General features: G+C 50.0%; 4 protein-coding genes across 4 annotated transcripts; 1 reads left to right on the top strand and 3 right to left on the bottom strand.

The window, feature by feature from the left end:
• Positions 1 to 121: 121 nt before the first annotated feature.
• N7508_003290 (uncharacterized protein) lies at positions 122 to 13,265 on the bottom strand (the record flags this gene model as incomplete). The annotated part of the gene is made up of 4 exons (XM_058461356.1): positions 122 to 568; positions 636 to 5,389; positions 5,421 to 12,926; positions 12,983 to 13,265. The coding sequence occupies 4 exons, from the start codon at positions 13,263 to 13,265 to the stop codon at positions 122 to 124; spliced, it is 12,990 nt and encodes a 4,329-aa protein (XP_058321933.1).
• A 622-nt stretch (positions 13,266 to 13,887) lies between these two features.
• Positions 13,888 to 19,119, bottom strand: N7508_003289 (uncharacterized protein; the record flags this gene model as incomplete). Its single annotated transcript, XM_058461355.1, has 15 exons — positions 13,888 to 14,187; positions 14,246 to 14,398; positions 14,459 to 14,644; positions 14,695 to 15,205; positions 15,264 to 15,664; positions 15,726 to 16,796; positions 16,866 to 17,048; positions 17,098 to 17,166; positions 17,219 to 17,288; positions 17,339 to 17,397; positions 17,446 to 18,121; positions 18,170 to 18,277; positions 18,332 to 18,701; positions 18,758 to 18,948; positions 19,010 to 19,119. The coding sequence occupies 15 exons, from the start codon at positions 19,117 to 19,119 to the stop codon at positions 13,888 to 13,890; spliced, it is 4,458 nt and encodes a 1,485-aa protein (XP_058321932.1).
• A 529-nt stretch (positions 19,120 to 19,648) lies between these two features.
• N7508_003288 (IGBP1/TAP42 family protein) lies at positions 19,649 to 20,825 on the top strand (the record flags this gene model as incomplete). Its single annotated transcript, XM_058461354.1, has 3 exons — positions 19,649 to 19,860; positions 19,916 to 20,192; positions 20,250 to 20,825. The coding sequence occupies 3 exons, from the start codon at positions 19,649 to 19,651 to the stop codon at positions 20,823 to 20,825; spliced, it is 1,065 nt and encodes a 354-aa protein (XP_058321931.1).
• Positions 20,826 to 21,018: 193 nt separating this feature from the next.
• Positions 21,019 to 22,095, bottom strand: N7508_003287 (uncharacterized protein; the record flags this gene model as incomplete). Its single annotated transcript, XM_058461353.1, has 2 exons — positions 21,019 to 21,770; positions 21,837 to 22,095. 2 exons carry the CDS (start codon positions 22,093 to 22,095, stop codon positions 21,019 to 21,021), a joined length of 1,011 nt encoding a protein of 336 aa, XP_058321930.1.
• Positions 22,096 to 22,510: the final 415 nt, after the last annotated feature.

Below are 22,510 nucleotides of genomic sequence, written 5' to 3'. Positions count from 1 at the left end.
CATACGGTTCAATTCGAATCAAATAAACAACGTCGTCTCCAGCAGCTGTGGACCAGCCAGCAGTACAACAAATCAAAAAGAAACATGAAAAGAGTATGTAGAAATAACAAACGAAATCCCCCTAGCTATCAACCATCAACTGCTCCCCCTCATCAAGAAGCGTAGTAACCCTCGAAAGATCAGAAATCATCTTCCGTCCATGACCAACAAGCAACAATTTCTCCGCATTAGCAGGAAGACCAAGATAAGTAGGCGGTTCACGCTCCGGCAAACCATTAACCCAAGCAATGAAGTCACGCATGCTAGTCGTGCTAGGCAGAGTGAGCAGATCATCATTCTCAACGCCCGAGACGAGCTTATATTCGTCTTCGAAGGCGGCGGGCGTGAGGAAGCTCGTGACCAGGTTCTCAAGTTGCTGGTAGTCACCTGCGTCGTCGATTTTGCCGCCGTACATCTCGGTTATAAGTGTGCGGATCATTTCCCAGGGGATCTTGGTCGGTGCTACGTTTGATCGGCCTTGCGCTACTGTGTCGACCCAGTGGTCAATTATGTAGGCGGAGCATTCGTACTAGAGAATGTGTGTTAGCATGTTTGGTTGATGTGTGGAGGGGTTTTTGTATGTGGGGGGTACTTACGTCGCTGTCGTTGAACTCCCAGAAGCCCTTCCAGCCGAGACTGGGGGCGTAGCGGAGTCGCTCCTGGACTACGGCGTGCAGGAAGCAGAGCAGGAGGTAGACGCGGGCTTTTTCGACCGGTGCCTTGCTGGCTCTTACGCTGAGAGAGGAGAGTGAATCCTTCATGTTGGCGCGGACTCCAGCGGGCTGCTCGTACATGAGCACGCGCGATGCGCGGATCAAGTTGACTGGGATCTTAGGGCTGGACTCCATAGACAGGAATAGGCGGAATTCCTTGTGGGGCTTGAGGGAATCTAGTCTCTTTTCGAGACTCTGTAGCCAAGATGGCGCCAGGTGGACGTTCTTGACTAGGACCCAGTTACCTGCGGCGGCTGCGTTGCTGATGGCCTTGTCGGCGCTTTCGAGACCCTCGTTGGAGCCCATGGCGATGTTGGCGCAGTTGGCGTGCGTGCGCTCGACTAGGGCGTCGACCTTGTAACTGGCGTCGAAGCCGGGGCTGGAGCTTAGGGCAATTGGTCGGGTGGCGGTGACTTGGTCAACTACATCCTTGAGGTCGCTGCTGCCTTCGAAAAGCTCACGGCCGAATACAGCTTCGATGAAACGCTCGGCTGTTGGGACGAATCTGTCCATGCGGCAAAGTTTGACTAGGAGTAGGGAGCGGAGGAGCTGGTCGAGTTGCGAGGTGTTCTCGTCCCACATAATTGGGACGGCGTTTTCGGCAAGTTCTTCAGTGAAGAAATGGTCCCATTGCTCTCGGGTGACATTGGTAAGCTGCTCCTTGAAAAGAGACATATTGGACAGCTTGGCAAGCACTTGGTCACGGGCATCAACGGAAGTTGAAAGATCTACGCCTTCGACTGTCTCGTCCAGAACGCGGTCGAGGATGGTCCTGTCCATTGGGAAGGGTGTAGCTTGGGCAAGCAGGATGGCGAGAGTGATCCGGTCCTTCTGAACAAGACCCAGTGAGGTTCGCTGGTAGGCCATGATGAACAAGTCCTTGATGATGATCTGAACGCGGGCAGAATGATCCTTCTCCTGTGCAAGTCGCTTGTTCTGGTAGAGAACAGAGTTGAAAATGTCGACAAAGTATTGCAGGGAGAACTGATAGAAGTGGTTGATGTGGTGAAGCTGCTCCAAAACGGCAAAGACAGCACTACATGAACGAGCAATGATGCTGTACTTTTGGGTGACACTGTCCACCTCAGACATAACACCTTCGGTTTCGGCCATCTTCTTAGAGATATCAGCAGCCTCCTTCTTGAGAGTCTCGAGAGTCTCAATGACATTGTCGTCATCAAGAATGTTTCCGCGAGACTCGTTGAGAGCTTGCAAGAGGCGCTTCTCGAGTTGTCGAAGATGGACCTTGAACTCTCCTTGCATCTTAACGAGGTTGTTACGGCGTTCATCGACATCAGGTCGCTCGAACTTCAGAACATCGTTCAGTGATTGTGTCTGCAAACTGCTCTGGGTGACTGTGAAGTTGACGAATGTGGTACGACTGCAGATATCAGGCGGGAACGAGGCCGAGGGATCACGGGTTGAGAGGAATAACTTGAAGGAAGGCGAGAAATCGATCTCTTGCCTGCCCAACTGGATGAGGACACGACCACCGGTCTTTTGGTATTCCTTGTTGAGAACGTGGTTGAGAATGGGGTCCAAGTGCTCGGCATCCTGGATGAGAATGGGGTTACCGAAACGCAAGGCGCTCTCCAATTGCTTGACAAAGGAATCGTCCAAGAAGCTTGTGACGGTGAGCTTGCGCTCTTTGCTCTCCTTTTGCAGGAACTCGGTGATACGGCCCGATGGGTCGACGATCAGAGGATATCTGTTGAACTTCTTCAGGATAATGGCATTCTCCGTGCAGAGGTCGTCCACAGGGAGGGAGTGATCTTGCCAAGTCAGGCGCTCATCTGCGTTGGACAGATATTCCGTGATGGGGTTATGAGGCTTGAATGTAATGCCAGAGGCCGCAAGTTGGTGAACCCAGTCGTCAATCATTGCCCGACGGAACTGCTGATCGTAGAGACCAGCGTATGCAAGGAACGCAGCAGCAATGAGGACATCACCAACGAGAGTGTTGATTTGAGTCTCAAATGACTTGCTGCCATCTTCCCAACGTTCACGCTCAGAGGCCAGACTGTCAAGCAGACGAACACTGCGGTCGACCTTGAACTGGACACGGGACATCTCGGTCTTGATTGCCTGAGTCTCACTAATGAGAGCTGCGTACTCGGCCTTGTAGGTGGCAATACTGGCTTCGAGGCTATTGATGGTGTTGACGATAGCCTGGGCTTCAGCCTTGGTTTGCAGTGCCTGGTCCTCGAGTTGATCGACCTCCGCACGAAGAGGACCAACGCGGTCAAGGATCTCAGAGTAGGCGACTTGTGCTGTGACCCACTGAACCAGGGGACCACAAGCCTTACTGGCACGGTTGACTCGCTCATATGTGAAGTCTTCCTTAGAGAAGAACTCATTCTGCATCTTGACGCGGAGGCTGCGCGTCATTGAAACCTTACTGTCGTAATTCACGATGCTGGCAATGAAATCATCACGACGAACAATACCTTGGATGGCCTTCCAGCTGTCGACTCTGTGCCCAAGGAGAACACAAACAGCTTCTAGAGAAAGTCGGACACCTCCTGGGGGTGAAGCCATACCACGAACTTCAGTGAGCTGTTGACGCTTAATATTGCTGACACTCTGTTGGGCTTCCAAGACAGCGGGTTCAGCCTGAGCCAGGTCGTTCAACACAACTTCCTTTCTGGTTGCCACTTCCTTTTCTTGAATCTCAAGTGCTTGCTGAACCTCCAATGAGGCTTGCTTCCGCTGTTCGGCTTCTTGTTGATCAGCAACCATGCGCTGCAATTTCTCGTTCGCTTCTGTGTCCTTCTTCTCCAGCTGTGTCTTCTTCTGGGCCAGACTGACCCGCAGATCGCTGACCTTGTCGACAGTGTCACGAAGCTTCTCGAGACCAACGTTCAAATGGCGTTGTTGCTCCTCCAGGTCTTCGCGCTTCTCGTTGAACAGGTTCACGTACTGTGCAACAAAGTCGAGGTAATGGCGAGGAGTGAGGAAAGTCGCCCGGCCTTGCTGCTTCTGCAGGCGTCCGTTGAACCTGTGCAAGGAGTGGTGGATATACACCATGGAGTTGATGACAGCATCTCTGTGTGTGGCTGGCAGTGACAATTCCCTGTACGCCACGGGGATACTATCAAGCGCGACAAAGTTGGGCTTGTCCAGATCGACCGACTGTGTGAGCTCGGAGCCGACCTGGAACAAGGCCTGATCAGACCAGTCTCCCATCCAGTTCAGCACGCAACGGTTGAACAAGGCGGGACTAGTGGCGGCCTTGGAAGACAGACCATCCTCTGGTGGGTTCATGGTGAACACAACATGCAAATTCTTGACAATCTGCTGAGTAAACCACTTGTATAGTTCTTCCTGCGAGTCGAGCAGCAGGCCTTGGCGCTGAGCACCTTCTTTACAGGCGGTCATGAGGGAAGAGAATTCATCACCTTCGAACAGACCGGGTACCTCAGCGTTGGCAAGCAGGGTGTTCATGCGCTCAAGGAAACCGGAGTCAAGAACATTTGATTCGTCCATGATGAAACAAATCTTCTCGCCTTTGCATCCTGCCCGGCGAAGGACACTTCTCAGATCATCGTCAAAGTCTTCAGAAGAGTACTTTCCGTGAACCTTGATTTGGAACACCTTCAGACCGTTCATCCAGGCGACGAAGCGGGACAGTGTTGTTTTTCCACTGCCACTTACACCAATCAAGATCAGATGACCCTGGGGTTGGCGGAAGACTCGGTCAATGCGGAGCGCATGTTCAAGCACATCGTTGAAAAGCACAAGCGGAACATCCACCTCTTCCTCACAGAATGTCTTCAGACGGGCCTTGACAAAGTCACGCAGCTTCTCCTGCTCGACAGGCACGTAGTTCTTGGACAGCCAGTTGGAGAACAGGATGGGGCCCTTGAGTGCTTCTTGATCATCAATCGTAGGGAAGTGCTCCAAGGCGATGCGACGAACAGCATCTGCCGTCCAAGCTCTTTCATCCTCGGCAACCAGTCTGTCCTGGAACAGACGCAAAGCTTCGTGCGCCCAAATGCGGACCAGGCCCTCAATAGACAAGCTCTCCAGCGGCTTGATTGCCTCGTAGACACCCCGAACCCATCGGGTAAGCTCACGGGGCGAGTAAACATAATGAGGTTGAATCTGAGGTGTGAATCGGGTTTGGGATTCGAGATAGAATTGAACCATGGCCTTAGTGAGTGCCTCGGAGTATCCACGCAGCAAGGGAAGAATCTTAAGCACAGCCGAGTTGAAGGTACCATAGATCTGGTTGAGAGAGATCTCGCCGGGATAGTCTACCATGATAAGAGGTGCGTGACGCAGGAATCTCTCGGCCATGGGGGTACGACCAGCATCTGTGGGAGGGTTACAAGCACCAACGAATTGAATACGCTCCAGGCTGACCCAGCTCTTATCTGAAGATCTCCAGAAGCCGTTCTGCTCAACAAGCTGACGCAGGAAAGAGATTGCGCGCTGTGTACCGTATCGATCGGGGGCGGGAAGGTTAATCTCGTCACAGAAGATGACGAGCCAGCGACCAATCTGGTTAGGAGACATCACTACACCGTTCAGAGTCTTCTTGTACTCGCAGTATTGCTCGAAGGTCTTGATCAAAAGATCAGGGGGTGGTGGCGCTGGAGAAGTTGAGGCCAACGACTTCCATGTTGGGCAACTTTCTGAGCGCGGCGAACAATGTCATCGTCTTACCAGATCCAGGAGGACCACAGAGCAGTAAGGGCTTGTGTTCGGCAAGCCATGAGTAGAGCACATCCTCGTGACGGATTGTATCCACTGTGGGAATAATCACGTCAGTTTGGGTGACGGAGTGCGTGTTGATATCAATCGATGGCACCTGCGACTGCCAACTGGACCAGTCGGACTTGGGAAGAGTAACATCATAGTCAATGAGAGATGACTCTCCGTCGGGTGGCAGATCAATTGTAGACATTCCAGACACATATTGGCCGAAAGCCTTACGGTCACCGAGAGGACAATCACCGGTCAAAGACCAGACCAGTGTCAGGAGTAGCTTTTTCGAGATGTACGACTCGATTTGCTCGGGGTCCAGAGGGAAGTCGACGTGCTGGACATTGTACTCGAGAACGTTGCGGCAGGCCTTGTTCAACAAGCTGAAGAGAGTGTTGAGGGCACGGATATCGGTGAATTCCATGATATGGTTGTACTTCTTGGCTTCCTGAAGAGCCTTGAGGACAAGATCGTCGGCCTCCAAGAACTGCTTGAGGATGGTTGCAACCGTATCTTGGGCATCTTGAGTGCGCACAGCGGCTGTTCCAGCAGGAGCACTGTCTTCATCTAGATCCTCAAAGGTCTTGGTTCTAAGACTCTCAACATAGTTCGTAATCATCATGGTAGGGGTGACGGTATCCTCGTTGAACCAAACCATACCGCAACGACTGACGGTGGCAAGAGTGGCATACTTCAGGCTCTCGACTTCGAACATGATGCGAACATTTGAAGGCAAGTTGAGACGTTCTCCGTTGGGCAGAGTCAGCAGTTTGTTGTCATCAAGGACACTGTTCAAGTTCTCAACCCATTCGGGGTCAACGTCACCGTCAAAGACGATCCAGTGACGTTTGCTGTCCTCACCACGGAGGTTGTCCACGATCTTTCTCAGGATGCCAGTGAAGAGACCGTCAGTCCATTCACGGGTAGTGCTGTCGAGGTTACCATAAAGAGCCTCCTTGGACATCACCTTGGAATCAATGATGTGAGAAACGCCTTCAACACCTTCAATGCGTTGCATTGCTTGCAGAAGAATCTTCCAGGCGGCTGATTTACCAGACCCAGACTTCCCCACCATCATAACACCATGGTGAATAGTTTGGATCTGGTAAAGCTGCAGAGCCTTCGTGATCCACATATCGCTGTCAACGAAATGCTGCTCGTGAGCAATATCACGGATAGCCTGGGTGAGTTTCTCAAAGTTGGCCGGCACGTAATCCACGCCAGGGAAGTCCTCCACCTGGATATCCAGCATTGTTTCAACATCCTCCTGAACCAGCTTGGGGGCGATGGTTTCACGCAGACTCTGAACGATGATTTGAGGTTCAATCACATCATCAGGGCCTAGCTCTCCTGCGGCACTCGCAAGACGAGTACGCTTGAGGCCACCAGAGGAAACAAGCACACTCTTCAATGCACGAAGACCAAAGTCGTAGTGTGCTTGCTTGGTGAGGCGTGAGGCACAGTGGTCGAAGAAGGGAACGGTCTGCTTGGACAAGGGCTTGGCTTGCTTGAAACCCTGGGAGAAGAGCATAACTTCCGCAATGAGTTCTTTGTCTGGCTTGGACATGGCAACGCTGCGGAACAGCTTCTTCAAGTTGTCTGGCAAGTTTGAACGGCCAGCATAGCCAGGGTTCATTGTGATGAAGATACCAGTGTTGGCATTCACAGCAAGACGTCTGCCAACAAGCTCAATTTGAGACTTGCTTTCGTCTCCACCGTTCTTCAGACCAATCTGGATGTTCTGAATCTGCTGAGAAACAGCCGAGAGGATACGTTCCTCCAGACGGTTGAACTCGTCGAAACAACCCCACGCACCCACTTGGCAGATACCGAGGAAAATACGACCCATGGCCTGGAAATCGAAGGTGTCGTCACAACAGAAAACAAGAGTGAAACGACCAAGTTGCAGACCAAGTGCTTTAACAGACTCCGTCTTACCAGTACCAGCAGGACCATAGGGAGAACCACCTAGTCGCTGGCAAAGAGCTTGGGTAAGGGTGAGGAAGCAACGATCTGTAAGGGGAGTCCGTACGAGACGCTCAGGCACACCCAGGTACTCGAATCCATAGTTGAGCTTTGCGTTGGCCATGTGTACATACAAGCGCTGCAGGAAGTCACCCTCGGCTTGGTAAACATAACGCATCTGAAGGAGCCACAGGTAGTGCGTAGGTGTTGAAGCATTAAGATTGACCAGCTTCGAGATGCAGTCACGTTGGTGAACGAATTCTGTGATCATATGCTCACACTTCTTACGGGTAATCGTGTCAAGTTCACCAAGCACAGTGGCAGCAAGGAGTTCCAGGATTCGAACTTCGGCATCGTACAGCGCCGGGAGGCTAGCACCGCCTTCCTCCAAGGCTTTCTGCACGGAGTTGGTCCATACAACTTGGCTGGCAAGAACCACAATTTGGGCAGGGTAGTTGGCCAGGAAATCGCTGAAAGCAGTTCGGTCAACCTCAGTAGCGTTGTAAAGAGTATCGAACTGCTCGACAGCCTCGGCAAGAAGCTCTGCCAGAGTCAATTTCATGTTGTTCTCTAGCGCAGAGAGCCAGTCATTGATTCTGGGGGTCTTGACAAGGTTGACCTCCTTCTTGAGGCGAACCTCTTCGCCCTCCTTGGAAGTGAATCCAACGATGTTGTTATCGTCATCCATAACAAGGCCTGACAAACCAGCGAACATCTTCTTGAAATGCTTGGCGACGCGGAAGATGTCGTTGCTGTTACCAATGATCTCTAACAAATCCTCATCTCCAACGAAGTAGAAACGAGGGAAGGAGACACGCTCGCGCTCCAGGTATTCACCGAGAGCCTTTTGAATCTTGTTGAGCAATTCAGCTAGTCTCTCCAAGGACTTCTGTACGCCAGTGATGGCAAGCACATCCAAAACAAAGGAGGACTTGTATACTTTCTTCATGACAGCAAAGAATTCGGAGTTGATGTTTTGAAACCGGCTAGACTCCAGAGGGAGGAGATGCTTGATATCAGCGTTTCCGGTGAAGACACCTTCGAGGTAGACCCATTGGCGCTGGACATCAATCCAAACGTCAAAGAGAACATGGACTCGGTTCAACTTGTCTTCCCAAGAGGTAGCTTCTTCCTCGAATTCCTTGTAGTATGGGGAGTGACGCATGGCTTGAAGGGAGTTGAGGTTCTCACTGCACTTGGCAAACAAATCGTCGAAGCCTCGGATGAGACGGCATTTGTTCTGGTAGTTGACCAGGTCAAGAGAGTAGTTCTGCCAAGTCTCACGAACAGACTTGAGGAACTCTTCCAGTGCCATCTCACCCTGGGCCTGTGCGATGATGTTGCGAATGACAGTCTCGCTTGTAGTGAGCTGCAAGTCCCAAACATCACCAAGGGTCAATGAGACGAGAGAGAAACGCTTTCCGGGCTTGAGAGTCTTGTAGATCTTCTGCCAGTGACGTTCCTTGACAGCCTCGGACTTCATGTCGGAGAGAAGAGTATTGACCTTCAGTAATCCACGAAGAACATTCTGGATATGCTCAAAAGCGGCATACTGTCTCATCCGACTGGGCATCTCCTTGGTCAATTTGATCAAGTTGTCAAGGGCTTGGCGGAGCTTCCTGGGTTGCACGCTAGTCCACAGTCCGTCGCGAAGATCATTTAAGTTCTGCCAAATGGTTGACAGGGCACCCCAAACAGAGGTGAAATCCTGGACCTCTTCGAGAATTGGAGGCAAAGATGACTCGGCACTGGCGGGCAAGTCCAACGCTTCCTTGGCCTTGGAAACCATCTCAAACTCTAATTGGAGGGCTTCAAGGCGAGACTGGAAAGTCTTCAGAGTCTGGGATGCTTCCTCTGGTGGGATAGTTCCAGAGACAGGCTTCTCATCATTCCACTGGGAAATAACCTCGGCGATCTTGTCGCTGATGACTCGGTCTTCAGCGGTGATCTTTGCACGCAGGCCTTCGGTTTGATCATGGACGATCTTGCTCTTGCGAGTCAGTAACTCATTGAGAGCTGCCCATTCGCCATCGACATTCTCAACATGTAGCCAGTCACTGGGGAATTGGTAACGTTGGCGGGAGAGTGTAGTTTGACCTTGGCGGAACAAATCAACCTCAGGCTCCCAGACACGAGTTCTGCGCTTGCACTGCTGGACAATGGTGATGAAGGAAACAGCGTGCGCGGTCGAAGAGGCTTCCAGGGTCTGGCCCTCCAGATCGCGACGTGCAGCAGCAATCTCGGAATGGACCTCTCTCATACGACCGCCGAGCTTGGCGCCGAACTTGAGAAGGATTTCGTGCTGCCACTGGTCGTATTTAGCATTTACCTTGGTCTGGACTTGCTCGTAGTCGATTCGGATGTTGCCGAAGGAGCGGCCGACCTCAGAGGTATCAAAGGTGGCACGACTCTTTCTGATCTCCTGGAGTAATTGGAGCCATTGAGATAGATCATCACCCAAGATGTCGTAGACCTGCTCAGACCGCAGATCCCAAAGTGACTGGAACTGCAGCCACTTGTCGACATACTCGGACACTTCCTTTAGTCTGCTCTCTACAACACCGTAAACTTGGTTGAGCTCATCGGTACAGTGTTGGGGGAGGTTGGCAAAGCAGACTTCAGAGAGGCGAACATTCTTTTGCACACCAATGGAGATCTGGTAACGCGAAGGCTTAATCTTCTCTAGGTTGCAAATCACACCAAGCCATGTGTCAAAGTGAGAGAACCAGCTTGCCCGTGCGAATTGCAGTGGTGGGTCTAGGTGGAGGACTTGGTTCTTCATAGAAATCTCGTGGAAAAGATTGGGGAACTGAATGTTGTAGGCCATGGTCTCGCCATCAGCCGTCGCCGCAACTGTAGAGGTAGACGATTCGATCTTGCTTTCATGAAAGGCGCCAATCCACTCACGCACAGCGCGGTGAAGCCGCTCCCGTAGAATTGTTTCGATCTTTCCGTTAAGCTCAGCAACCCAGTACCCGAGGTTGACATAGTTTTCAAGGTTGAGCTTATCAACAGCAACCTGGATAGTGTCGAGGCGCTGCTTGAAGGCAGTAGCATCGTAAGCGCAGGTCTTAAGTTCGTGGATGGATTTCTGGATGTTCTCGTTGATGGCCGAAAGCACGGCAGTCTTGGACTGAAGCACGGACGCCGAGCCTGCAAACTCGCGGACAAATTGAACGTGCTTACTCTCGGTGCGACTAGGCATGGAAGTATCGATGGCACCGTTTGCCAATGCCGATTGCTTGACGTGCAGTTCATATGAGTGCACAAAGGACTCCCACCGGAGAGGAATACCCTTGGCAACCATTGCCTGCGAATCGTTCAGATAGCCATTGAGCAGGATAGCGACGTCTGACATGGAGGCAATTGTGCGGTTTGTCTGTAGCAGAGTCCGGACACTCTCCATTAAGCTAATGGCGTAAGGGTAGACACGCTTGGCCTCCTTGGAGATGTTGCTGACAGCATGAGGAACCTGGAAGTTGAGCCAAATCAAATTGCGAACTTCCTTGAAGAGGGCGATGATCTGTGCGTCAAAATTGACTGTGAGCTCCAGCGTGTTTCCTGCCGCGCGGTTGCGCACGACACTGAACAGTCGTCCAGAGATCGTGATATGGCGCCGCTGAACATCCCATAGCCACGACTCAAAAACCGGCCGTGTGTCGAGCTTCTTGCGGAAGAGGTTGCTCTCAGCCTGCAGCTTTTGTCCCTCGGTATGCAGATGCCAATCTTCACCAAGAACATTTTCCACCTTGCGCATATACCCATCAAGCTGTCGTTCAATTTGACGGGTCCAAATAATCGCACCAGACACAGGCGGAAGGTCACGCAGTTGAGCCATGGCATGAGCTTCCGAATGGCCATACTGTTGCTTGAAACGCTCGTGGAGAGCGCTGATGTCTCGCTTGACATTGTCGATCAACTGTGTTTGATACTCGCCGATGGCACCACGAATCTTGGGGCGGACAAGCAGTGCATTGAACTTAGAGAAAACACGGAACATCTCATTGGCGTTCTTGGCTGTAGCGAGACGGTCACGCAGGCGGGCAATGATGGAATTTTCCACACGAGAGGTGCGCTCGCTATACGCAATTTCCTGACGTTCCCATTCTAGAGATCCCTCGGGGGTAACATCGAGCACGTCCACGCTTTGGAGAGCAGCATAGGCATGCGCAACTTCCTCTACGGCGTCGACATCGCCAATCTCCTCCACGATGACAGCTCCGTCACCTTCGACAGTCCCAGTATCGGCGGACGAAGAGCTCTTTGGTCCGAGAACATTGATGATTGTTTTTTGGAGCTGTTCATGGTTGACTCGGAAGGTGTCAACATACTTGAGTCGCTCACGGGTCTTGTCGTGTCTGGCGTTGATCTTGATTGGAATGAACTTTTCGTTGCGGCGTCTTGTTGATTCACGAGCAACATTGGTAAATTCCTTGAGGTTCTCGTCCCAGGTACGCCAGATCGCTTGAGTCACCTTCATCAACGACCGGAATTCGCGGTAGTCCAACTGTAAAATAGTGTTTCCTTTGATAAGCTCGTGAATTTTCTTGTCAAGGTCTCCGGAAATGGCCTCAACGAGGGAGAGGGCACGCTTAATCGGGTAAGGGCAAATCTTCAATTTCTTGTTCAGGTGAGTGAAGATCAAGTTCAGAGACTCTTGGACTTTCTGCAGCGACGTCGCAGAAAGAAGCTCATCGAGAGGGAAATCCCGCATCAACTGGTTGTACTTCTGGACCAATTCGGTGGCATCTTTCAGCCCAGTGTCCGCCACGAAACTGAGAGTCGGTTGGTACCGCTTCGCATGACGAAGAATGTCCATGGTCAATCGTACACCGTCACTTTGCAGCTGAGTGTCGATACCTTCCAAAGCGGTCTCCATCGACAACCAAAAGTTGACCTCCGGAGATGCTGACTCGCTGTTCGGGTCGCGGGACATTTTGGTAATAGTCTGGATCGACCGAATCCAGCCATTCACCACATTTTGGATGCTATTAGTGAAAGCACTGCTCTCCAGTACCGTCGAGGGAATCAACTCCACAGATGGCTTGATTCCGCGTGTTTCTGCCTCCTTGAGAGCACCCTGTACAACTTCGTGAAGCGGCAGGCTCAATGCTGGAATCTCCACATTCTGCTGCAAGTGCATCAAACCAAGCTCCAAGTCCGCGAACTTCTTCTTCGTTCCTGGAATACCGGTTTTCGCCTCCGTATCCGTCTTCGATTTCGTGCCGCCGGTCGTCTCCTGGCTGCGGGTATAGGCTTCGAAGTAGGGACTGAGACCGTGGTGTAACAGCAGGTGTAGGATTTGGTAGGGCGACATGGAGTTTCCCTGCTGGCTAGGGGCATTGTTCAGCGAAGCGAGACCGGGCAAGTTCATGACCTGAACTTGCGACGCCATCGGAAGAGTCGGGTCGATAGGAGCGGGCCGTTTGATTATAGCTACCGAGGCCACGGTGGTAGAAGCGGATGAGATCTCGGAGGAAAGGCTGTAGAGGTATTGCACAGCTGTTTCTTCAATTGTCAGAGCCACATCGATGGCTGCACACTTGGAGGGCACTTACCCTGGTTCTCCGTCTCGCCATTAGCTTCCTCCGCCGCAACAATATCCTTTTGTACATAGAGCGCGACTTGCGACTCCGAAGCAAATCGCGTGCAGCGTTGTACCGTCTCGTTGTATCTCGATTCCGAGAGCAAGCTCCCAGCGCTTTCCAACTCGGACTTCTGAGCTCCCAGTGTTACCTGAAGTACCTCGGTCAGGTACTGAATGACTGCGCCGGAGTCCACCATAGCAGCCGTCTCTGGCGTTGAAACACCATTTGGCACACCTGGTGTGGCGACCTCCATATTCACAAGATTATTATGACAGCGACGTGCTCATCGGTGGTCGGGGAGGAAAGGAGTGCAGATTTGTTCGGAAATATTGGCGGAGATCGCGTCGGGAATCGGGCCGCCAAATGGGGGTAGAGAAACACAGCAAAAGCAGAAAGGAAGGAAGGAATCTAGATTAATAACAAAAATGAAGAAAGCAAAGATCAAATGTCCCCACTGCCGTTGTGTATGAGATTCGAGATAAAGAAACGCGGCGTGTTTGCTCTACTTCAGGGGATATACACTAGGCCTCATTAGGCTTAGCGTGACACGACCTATGTGCCAACTCATCCATGGCTCTGGTTCCTGAACCGATCCGAAGTATACAGTTGAGTCTCTTTGATATCCTCGAATCTAGCTTCCTTGGTCTTCGAGCTTATGGCTCAAAGTCACTTCCAAACATGTATGCTGAGGAACACGTGCATTAAGTGAAATTGAAAGAAAGATGTACTCCGTGTTACCACACTGCAAGATATATATTTCAACCGAACCACTGATGTTTTTTCCAAATTCATGGTTTGCTGCATAAAAACCACAACTGAACTAGAGTAAACTCAAAAAACCATTCCACCCTTTAATTTCCTCCCCAATCGTTCCCTCATACAGCAGTCCCGATATCCACAGCTTGGACTATCTCCTCATCATCCTTGCAATCACATTCGTACTTGGCCCGGAATTCAATTCGCGTCATGGCCTCAAGAGCCTCCAAGGCCTTCGAGCTGGCTTTGATTTTCGCATATCGACTGGATGTTGCAGCAGCTTTCGCAACAGCCTCACCGTGCACCATGACTATGGCAAGAATGGTAGGAGGCTCTCCATCTACGCCTGGAATCTCTCCAGACTTCAAGCAATAGCTATTGCATCGGAATTCCTGCCCAATCATAGCATGTAGGTAGGTCTACCAGGATACTTCAGTAGATGAAACTGATATTGGGGTGGACAAGGGAGATATTTACCGTCGGGTGCCTGTTTGCAAATGTATCATAGATCGACATATCGCTGAAGAAAGGCAGGACGTGCATTTCAAAGAATTTCTCAACCACTGTCAAGTCAAATCCTGAATCAACGAAGATAGCCCCAACATAGGCTTCGACCATATCGGGGAGAGCCTATAAAGCAACTTGGTTAGCTCTGCACATCATGAGTTCCCTAAAAGTGAGATACACTACCTTCGGAGAATCTGGCGCCGAGACCCAATAATCCATTTCTCCGTTACTCTCGCTCTCTGCAATTTGAAGGGCATCCGCATATCTGGTGGTTTGAGAGAGCAAAGGTGCACTAGCGTGTTGAAGGGATGGATGAAGATTCAACTTCACAGCCAAGGCTCCGAGGAACTTGTTCGAAACCATTGCCATCTGTTCAGCATTAGTCATAGCCATTTAAATAGGAGCCAACCCAAACAAACCTTGTGCTCAGTCAACCATTGCGGATCACGGGTTGGAAAGCGATGGAACAAGTGTTCCACGCACACCAAATCGAACAGTGCATCGCCCAAGAACTCGAGTCGTTGGTAACAAGGAACCTGTGCCCATGACGACGGAACAGACGGGTGCATGAAGGCAGACCGTAGAAGACGGGGGTATTTGAAGTTGTAACCCAGCCTCTCGATCTGCCGGGCGAGGTCAAGATCAACTGCATCTGGCCTGGAGATCTGATATGATGGAAGTTTGTAGGATTTGATGTAGTCCTCCCACCTCATCGCCGTGTGGCTCGAGTGATTAGCAAATAATGTGACGGCCTTGATAGACATGTCGAAACGATTATCGCTGCCCCCTGAAAGCAAAGAGGCACCTATCAATGCCTCGCAGACATCTGCCATGGTCTTCTCAGACAGCACATGCCTTCCTTCGCTTTCAATGAACTTGGCGTGGTCTCGGCCATATTCAAGAACAAGGCCTGGTGGGTACCACATGTGTCTATAGTCGAGTTTTAGTTCTATGCGATTCATCTCACTTGAAGAAGTAGACAACGTACCGAGAGAAACCACGACTACGAATCCATTCATAAACCTTCTTTTGGGTTGCAGTGGCGAACAAATTCTTGTTGCAGATAAGACACATTCTGTTGACGTGATAGTCGTATTCATTGTCATCGGGATTTTGAGCGAAAAGCGAAATCGACGTGGCCATCTTGAGAACTGAATCGCCCAGCAACTCAAGACGTTCGTAATTCTTTCCCATTCCTCGCTGGATGTGAATCTGTAGACCTCGGTGTTCTTCTGTATTGTCAGAATCCTTGGTGAAAGCTTCCAATGCATACTCAGACTTGATATCAAGACCTAGCATCTGGCATCCTTCTTGGACAATCAAGCAAGACTCAATCCGGCTAATAATTGCTGGAAATATGAGACAAGTTGTGGCCACAGGCAATGGAATCTTTCATATGTTGTTAGAGTCACTAGCCTGAAAAAGCTTTTTTGTTATGAAGATGGCCTACCGCAGAAATGCGCAATGGCTGAGGACAAATAACGGCCTCTACGTTGACGGATCTCTCTTCCTCGCTTGCCTTTTCTAGGAAGTTTCTCCGGAGACAAACGGTCTCTGCCTGTAAGACAGGCTGGTCCCAGATGCATTGTTCAAAGAACTTGGGGCGTGAGTTCTTGCTCAAACTCAAAGTCCAATTCATGATGTCTTTCATCCACTTTCGACCTGGGACATATGAGGGTACTGGATCTGTAGGTGAGAGTGTTTGATCAATAGAAATTGGAAGGTACCGATACTTTCCATTCCAGTTGTCGTATATGAACCGACTCAAAAGAGATTCCGGCTTCATGTCCGGGGACCACAGGCGATTTTGATTGTCGCTGGCGTACTTCAGAGCCCCCCAGTCAATAATATCAGAGATACTTAAAGAATTTGTTGGTCGGATTTTCTCTTGAGCCGGCGCTATCCAGTAAGGAAACCGCTCTGGCTCACGAGTATAGGTCTTGTGAAACAAATCATGGAAGACTGAAAGAGTAAACACAGTTAAGAGATCTACTTCCGCGGGGGAAACATTTAGTAAGCCTTCAGTGCCTGTCAAGTTTACTGTGGTCTCAATATCAAATTCCAAAAAAACTGGAAATGCCGGCATAAATGGAAGTCTCTCCCGGGTCAACAACACAATGCTTCCATGGTCTCGAGTGAGCGGCGTAGAGGATGCAATGCTAATAAATGTTGCGAAAAGACATTTTGGGATTGTGCCTTGATTTCTGGTCCAGACCGATGGCTTGGTACGCATGGCATACTTATAGGTCTTCTTGGCCGTGAGGGCCAACTTGGCATTTCGCATAGCCGGTAGACGCTTGTGGTAGACAGAGTTGAAGTGATCATCCAACAAGTGATTCCTTCGAAGCAGCAAACAAAGGTCAAAGGCAGCCGCCTGCTTAGCCAGTGATTTCTTGCTCTCGGGATTCCCTAACACTCCTCGAATTGGGGATTTCTCCGGAAGGATCACCTCGCAGCTGAACTTTTCATTCTGCGCTGCAACGATATAAGTGGCCTGGGCTGATAGCTCTTTCTCATATTGCTACAAGTTTGCAGCTGTTAGTTTAAGGTCATACAGTCAGCACTTTGGTATTATTCTCTTTTCACTCACCAATGAGCTGGCAAATCGACCCAGAACATCGATTGCATGGCGATATGTCAATTTAGCACCCGTTTCATGGATGGTGTAGGTTCTGTTGAGATGCGCTTCTCGGAGGACCTCGTCCAGATCATGTTCGGTTCCCTTTAACAACCGATCTTTTGGAAGCACATTGCAAAATTTTCTCATGAGAGCCTTTTGTTTTGATGTCAGCCAAGCCCTTTATCATGAGAATTGTACATACCTCCGCCTTTCGAACTTCTTGCTGCCTGCGCTCATGACTCTCGTTCCCAGCTTCGATCATGGTTGCGTACTGGAAATCAAGTCAGTAATGCAAATCAGGGACACAATGTCCAAAAACTAACGATTGAATCACTGTGTCTTGCCCGTCCACGGCTTTGGACATATTGGATGACTGTATTGTAGAGATCAAATCTTTCATCTGTCAGCTCAAGATTTCCAATTAAAATGACACAATAACTGACCTCACGACTAGATTGCAGTCCGGGATATCGAGGCCTTCTTCAGCGACTGAGGTTGCAAACTAGAAAATCAGCCACTGTCTCATTTTTGTGCCTGTATAGTAACTCACCAAGCAATTCAACCCTCCTTGTCGGAATTTGATCAAAGTCAGGAATTGGATACGGAAAGTAGAGTTCATGCCCACGGTATCTTCCTTTCGAACTCCGACCAGGACGTCAGGACGAAGGTTTGGAATTTGCAACCTTTTACACAGCTGTAACAAGATCTTGGCCGTGTTGCGTCGCTGCACGAACACAATGCACTTTGTCTCGGGTGCCCGTTTAAATTGCTCTTCCAACTTCTTCACTAGTAGTTGAACTTTCGAGCTGAGGTCTCCAGGTTCACTGGATTGATTTGCCATGTAGGCCTTGACAAACTCATTGGCATCTTGAATCTCTTTGATCTCTTTGGATGCCTGATTTGATGTTTCAAAGTTGACATCGGCGTTCTTTGCGATTTGGCCCTCAAGCTTGGGAAGCATTTCCGTTGCCAGCGCCAGAGGCCATACCTTGTCTGCACACCACCCTCCAAGCTCCGAGCTTGCATGCAATGCAAATTGGAAAAGGTTTCCCAGAATTGAAAGGTGCCCGAACTTAACTTTGAGTGCGCCATGTAGTTCAGTTTCAGAGGGCGAATGAAGTACTTGGTAAACCCATTCCTCCTCCTTTGGTCGGCTCACGAAGTGTCGCAGGAGGGAGAGATCTGCAGTGGTTGCGATTCGGCTGTCCAAAAGCGTCTCGAGTTTTCTATAGGATGTAAGTCAAGTGTACAATCACACCTTGCATTTTTCTTACGTTGCTGCCTCTGCTATGTCACATTTGGCATCCACTGGTGAGGCTGTCATTCCGAGTATTCGTGGGCGTTTTTCGACTTCCATACTCAAGTATGCTTCGCGGATAATCCTAAAAATTAGTGAGTAAGTATATCTGAGGTGATAATAGCAACCAAAAAGTCACCTGGCGTAGGGATGTTCCTTCTTGGCATGATGTGCTTCGTCAAAGATCAAAAGATTGATCTGGTCCATCCTGATGTGCCCATTCAGTAGAGCCTGATTGAGAATCTCCGCAGTGCACACTATGACCATATAGGTCTCGAGGTATTTTTTCCAGGTCACCTTGTCCCACAAATCAGCCCCCAAATCACCAAAGAAGTGAGCAACTTTCTGGTCAATGTTGTTGCGGAGGACGGCCGATTGTTGGAATACCAGAGTGACGCTATCAACGAGAAAGAAAGAGACTCGGTGCTGAGCCCCATTCCCACGGCCCATAAGTTCATTTTGGATAATGTGCTTTAATAAAAGCACCGCAATGAGCGTTTTGCCCGAGCCTGAATAGATTGGTTAGCTCACCCATATACCACCTAGAGCAAGAAAGAAGTCATACCAGTATCCAGAACAGCGATTGTATTTTGAGCTTTTGCTCTTTCAAAGAGCTCAATTTGGTACTCGCGGGGATCGAGAGCCGCGCCTCCGCCTTGCTTTGCCAGTAACCGTGCCGTGGAAAGCTCAGCATCTGAGATGGTTCGGGGTCGTTCTTCTGGTTGAACCAAATCGCTCAGCACATGCTGAGCGAGGCTTTTGTGAAGTTAACCTGGAGCCAGAAGTCAAGATATACTTCAGAAAGATCAACACTAACAGGGTAGAAAACATGACATTTTGCGCACGCCGCTGCGCCGTCGCCGTAATTTGAGGTGCCACCTCCTCATCAGAGGAGGCGCTGTCTTCCTCTTCCTCTTCAAGCTTCATATCTTGTACTATACTGAAGTGTTGATGAAAGAAGGAAGAGTTGGTTAGTAGAATTGTAAGATAATGTGAGAGAAAGGCGCCGTTTGAAGTGTAGAGTAACTGCGGTTCATCTTTTTGATTTCACCTTAACTGTATGAATAAGAACTAGACTGAAGCACAATAGATATGGTTTCAATGTGAAGTATTCAACCGTAATGGATTATTTGTGTCTATAATTATATTGAGATCAAAGTGAAGCTGAAAAAAATGCATACTTCGAATACACATTGAGAGACGACAATGATATTTTAGAAGTGATCCAAGCAACCTGCGCAAAGCCAAAGAAATTAATCAAACTAAAAATACAACCAAGCAGGTTCCTCAATACTTGTAAGTAATCCACACGCATCAATCGCAAGACGAACAAGAGAGAAGACGTTCATACTTCGAGCTAGACTTTATCGATAAGCTTATCTCTTATCAGCCTCCCCAAAACTCAGATCGCGGGGGCACGACCCTGCCAACTTTCAACTTCTGCATATTTCAAAGGATGGAGGAACCACAAAGCCTGCGGTCTCTGTTTGCATCAGCAAAGGAGCAGAAAGACAAACTAGGATCGCGGGGCGATACCAACACCGAAGCCTATCGAGATGACGTGAACGCGACGATCGCCAAATTCCAAGAATGCCAGCGCCAAATCAGCATGCTGTCTTTGTTCAGCTCTAACGAGTCACTTGAAGATGTATCAACCAATGATATTCAGTATGTCATCTGAGATAGGCAGAAACGAATCCATTTGACTGATATTGGTGTCCAGATACATGTCACTGGAATACTTTCTCGCCGAACTCATGCAGCGAGCTGCCACTTCAGACCGCGAAGCCTCCCTGAAACGCGCATTGGAACAATATGAGAAATTCCTCGGACGCTTGGACGAATATGAATTACTCTCAGGTGGAGATAAGAAGCTCTTTGAGCAGTACATGGCCAACCCGTCATCATGGACCCTGGCTCCGGCCAACGATGCCGCAGCTCGACGAGAGATCAAGGTTATACGGTTTAGAGAAGAGAAAGAATTGAAACAGAAGTTGGAGGTTTGTTCTCAATTCTGAGCTTTGTGACTCTTAGCGTCTTGCTTACCTTTGTTAAAGTACCTCGCTCGCAACGAAGCACGACTGCAAAGTGACGACGACGACACCCGATCTCTCTACCTCGCCGAGGTCCAGCTCTATACACACCAGACATTCCAAGCTTTGGATCTGCTGATGCAGGAGTTGTCGATACTGTCAGCCATGCGCAATGCCCCGCCCGCTCCACCGCAAGCCGACGACCCACGCCAGCGGAGCAATATTGGAGGATTAAATTATTCAGACCGTTTAGATCCTTCAATGTCTCAATTGTTAGGAAAGGGAAGAGGTGGACCAATTCTGAACAACAAAGGAATCCCTATGCAGCCATTTACGTTGCTAGGCCGGCGCGCGGAAATGCAGCAGGGTGTGTTCCGCTCCGGTCATAACCTTCCTACTATGACCATTGATGAGTATCTTGAGGAGGAGCATAGAAGAGGAAATGTTATTGAGGGAGGTGGAGAGGCATCCGGTATTAAGCCTGAAGTTGATGAGGATGATCATGCCATTGCCGACCAGGAAACTATGAAGGCTAGGTATTGGGATGAATATACCGAGGCCAATCCCAAGGGAGCTGGTAACACGTTGAACCGGGGTTAAGTGGGTTAAGTACTTATTATGAAGCAAAATCTACGACAGACCGTGTTTCTAGCGGATTTTTTATGATATTTACCGAGATGCAGACCGTGACTATAACAGAAATCCACTGTGGCAGGCATATGCGAGACTAGAAAACTCGCTAACTTCATTTCCAGGGTATCTGCCTAGTTACTTTTTGAGTCTATCTAACCATTCAGGTCGAAGCCGAGACATTCTGCTTGTTCTTGTTCTCCTGGATAGCTTCAAGGATAGCTCCGGCACCATCAGCGACCAAAGCCTTGGCCACAGTGACACCAAAGGCCTCGGCGCTTTCAGCGGAGTCGACATCGCCATCGATCTCTACCTCAGCGCACTCCCTACCATCCACACTGACAACAACAGAGCGCATGCGTAGCTTCTTAGAGCCAGCAACCTCAATCCATTCAGTCTCAACTCCCAATGGAGCACTGCAACCACCCTCGAGGGTGCGCAAAAGACTCCGCTCAGCCAGAATAGAGTAGGTAGTATCCTGGTGGCAGATCTTATCCAGCATCTCGCCGAGAATGGTATCGTCCTTGCGGATCTCAATACCTAAGGCACCCTGCCCGACGGCATAGAGCATGCCACTGTTCTGGGAGTCGAGGTATTGTGTAATGCGATCTGACAGATCAAGACGCAGCAGACCAGCAGCGGCTAGAATGATACAGGTGTAGGGGCTATCCTCGGCGTCCAGCTTTGACAGGCGGGTACCGATATTTCCACGGACATCCTGGACCTTGAGGTGGGGGTATTTGCGGGCCAATTGGGCTGTGCGGCGGATGGAAGAAGTTCCAATGACTGAGCCGGCGGGGATTTCAGATAGACTTTTGTATGGTAGGCCTCGCTTCACGACTAGGACGTCTCTGCTGTCTTCGCGGGGCATGGTCGGGCCCAGCTTGCAGGTGGAGGGGAGGAGGGTGGGGACATCTGAAGATTCCAGCAGCGTTAGTATTCACAAGCTCAACATGGGCTTTCTATTATAGGTTGTCGTACCTTTCAGGGAGTGGACAATCAGATCGACTGCCCCGCCGATCATCAATTCTTCCAATTCTTCTGTCCACAAGTTCTTGCTGGTAAAGTCTTTCAGCGCAATGGTGGTGTTCAGATCACCGGCGGTCTCCTTGGAGAGAATCTTATATTCATATTGAGGGAAGGCCTTCTTCAGGGCCGCGAGGACTAGATCTGTTTGGAGCAGGGCCAATTTTGATTGGCGGGTGCCGATGGTGAAGGTCTTGGGGGCGGGGGCGGCCATTGTGAGGAGCAGGAGTGTTATCACCTGGACATTGACCAAAGTACGCAGACGTAAGCGAAGGCAAGTGAAACAATAGAAGTTGCTAGGATCGAACAGCCGAGGAAATGTCGCGGGAGGCAAAAGTGGGCACCGAGAGGAACTCCGATCACGGGACACGTGAATATCAGGCAATGGAAACTGGCGCAATGCAAGATAATCAGACAAAAAAACAAAAACAAATGGAGATATAGAGATACAAAGTAAGCATAAAGTACCTTAATATAAACACAATGAGATAAGTTTCTCTAATCAGATCTTGATCTGCAGACTGACGTATACAACCTCGGCCCCGGGACGTGGAGACTGAGAGACATGCGACTCTCCTCTTATCTGCCCCGGACTTGCCCATCTTCGCGCTTCTGGAACCTCCTCTTTA

The sequence above is a fragment of the Penicillium antarcticum genome (genome assembly GCF_028974205.1).
Source record: "Penicillium antarcticum strain IBT 31339 chromosome Unknown utg000003l_segment0_segment0, whole genome shotgun sequence".
Taxonomy (NCBI): domain Eukaryota; kingdom Fungi; phylum Ascomycota; class Eurotiomycetes; order Eurotiales; family Aspergillaceae; genus Penicillium; species Penicillium antarcticum.
The sequence above is the reverse complement of the archived record's forward strand: the minus strand, read 5'-3'. Positions and strand labels throughout refer to the sequence as shown.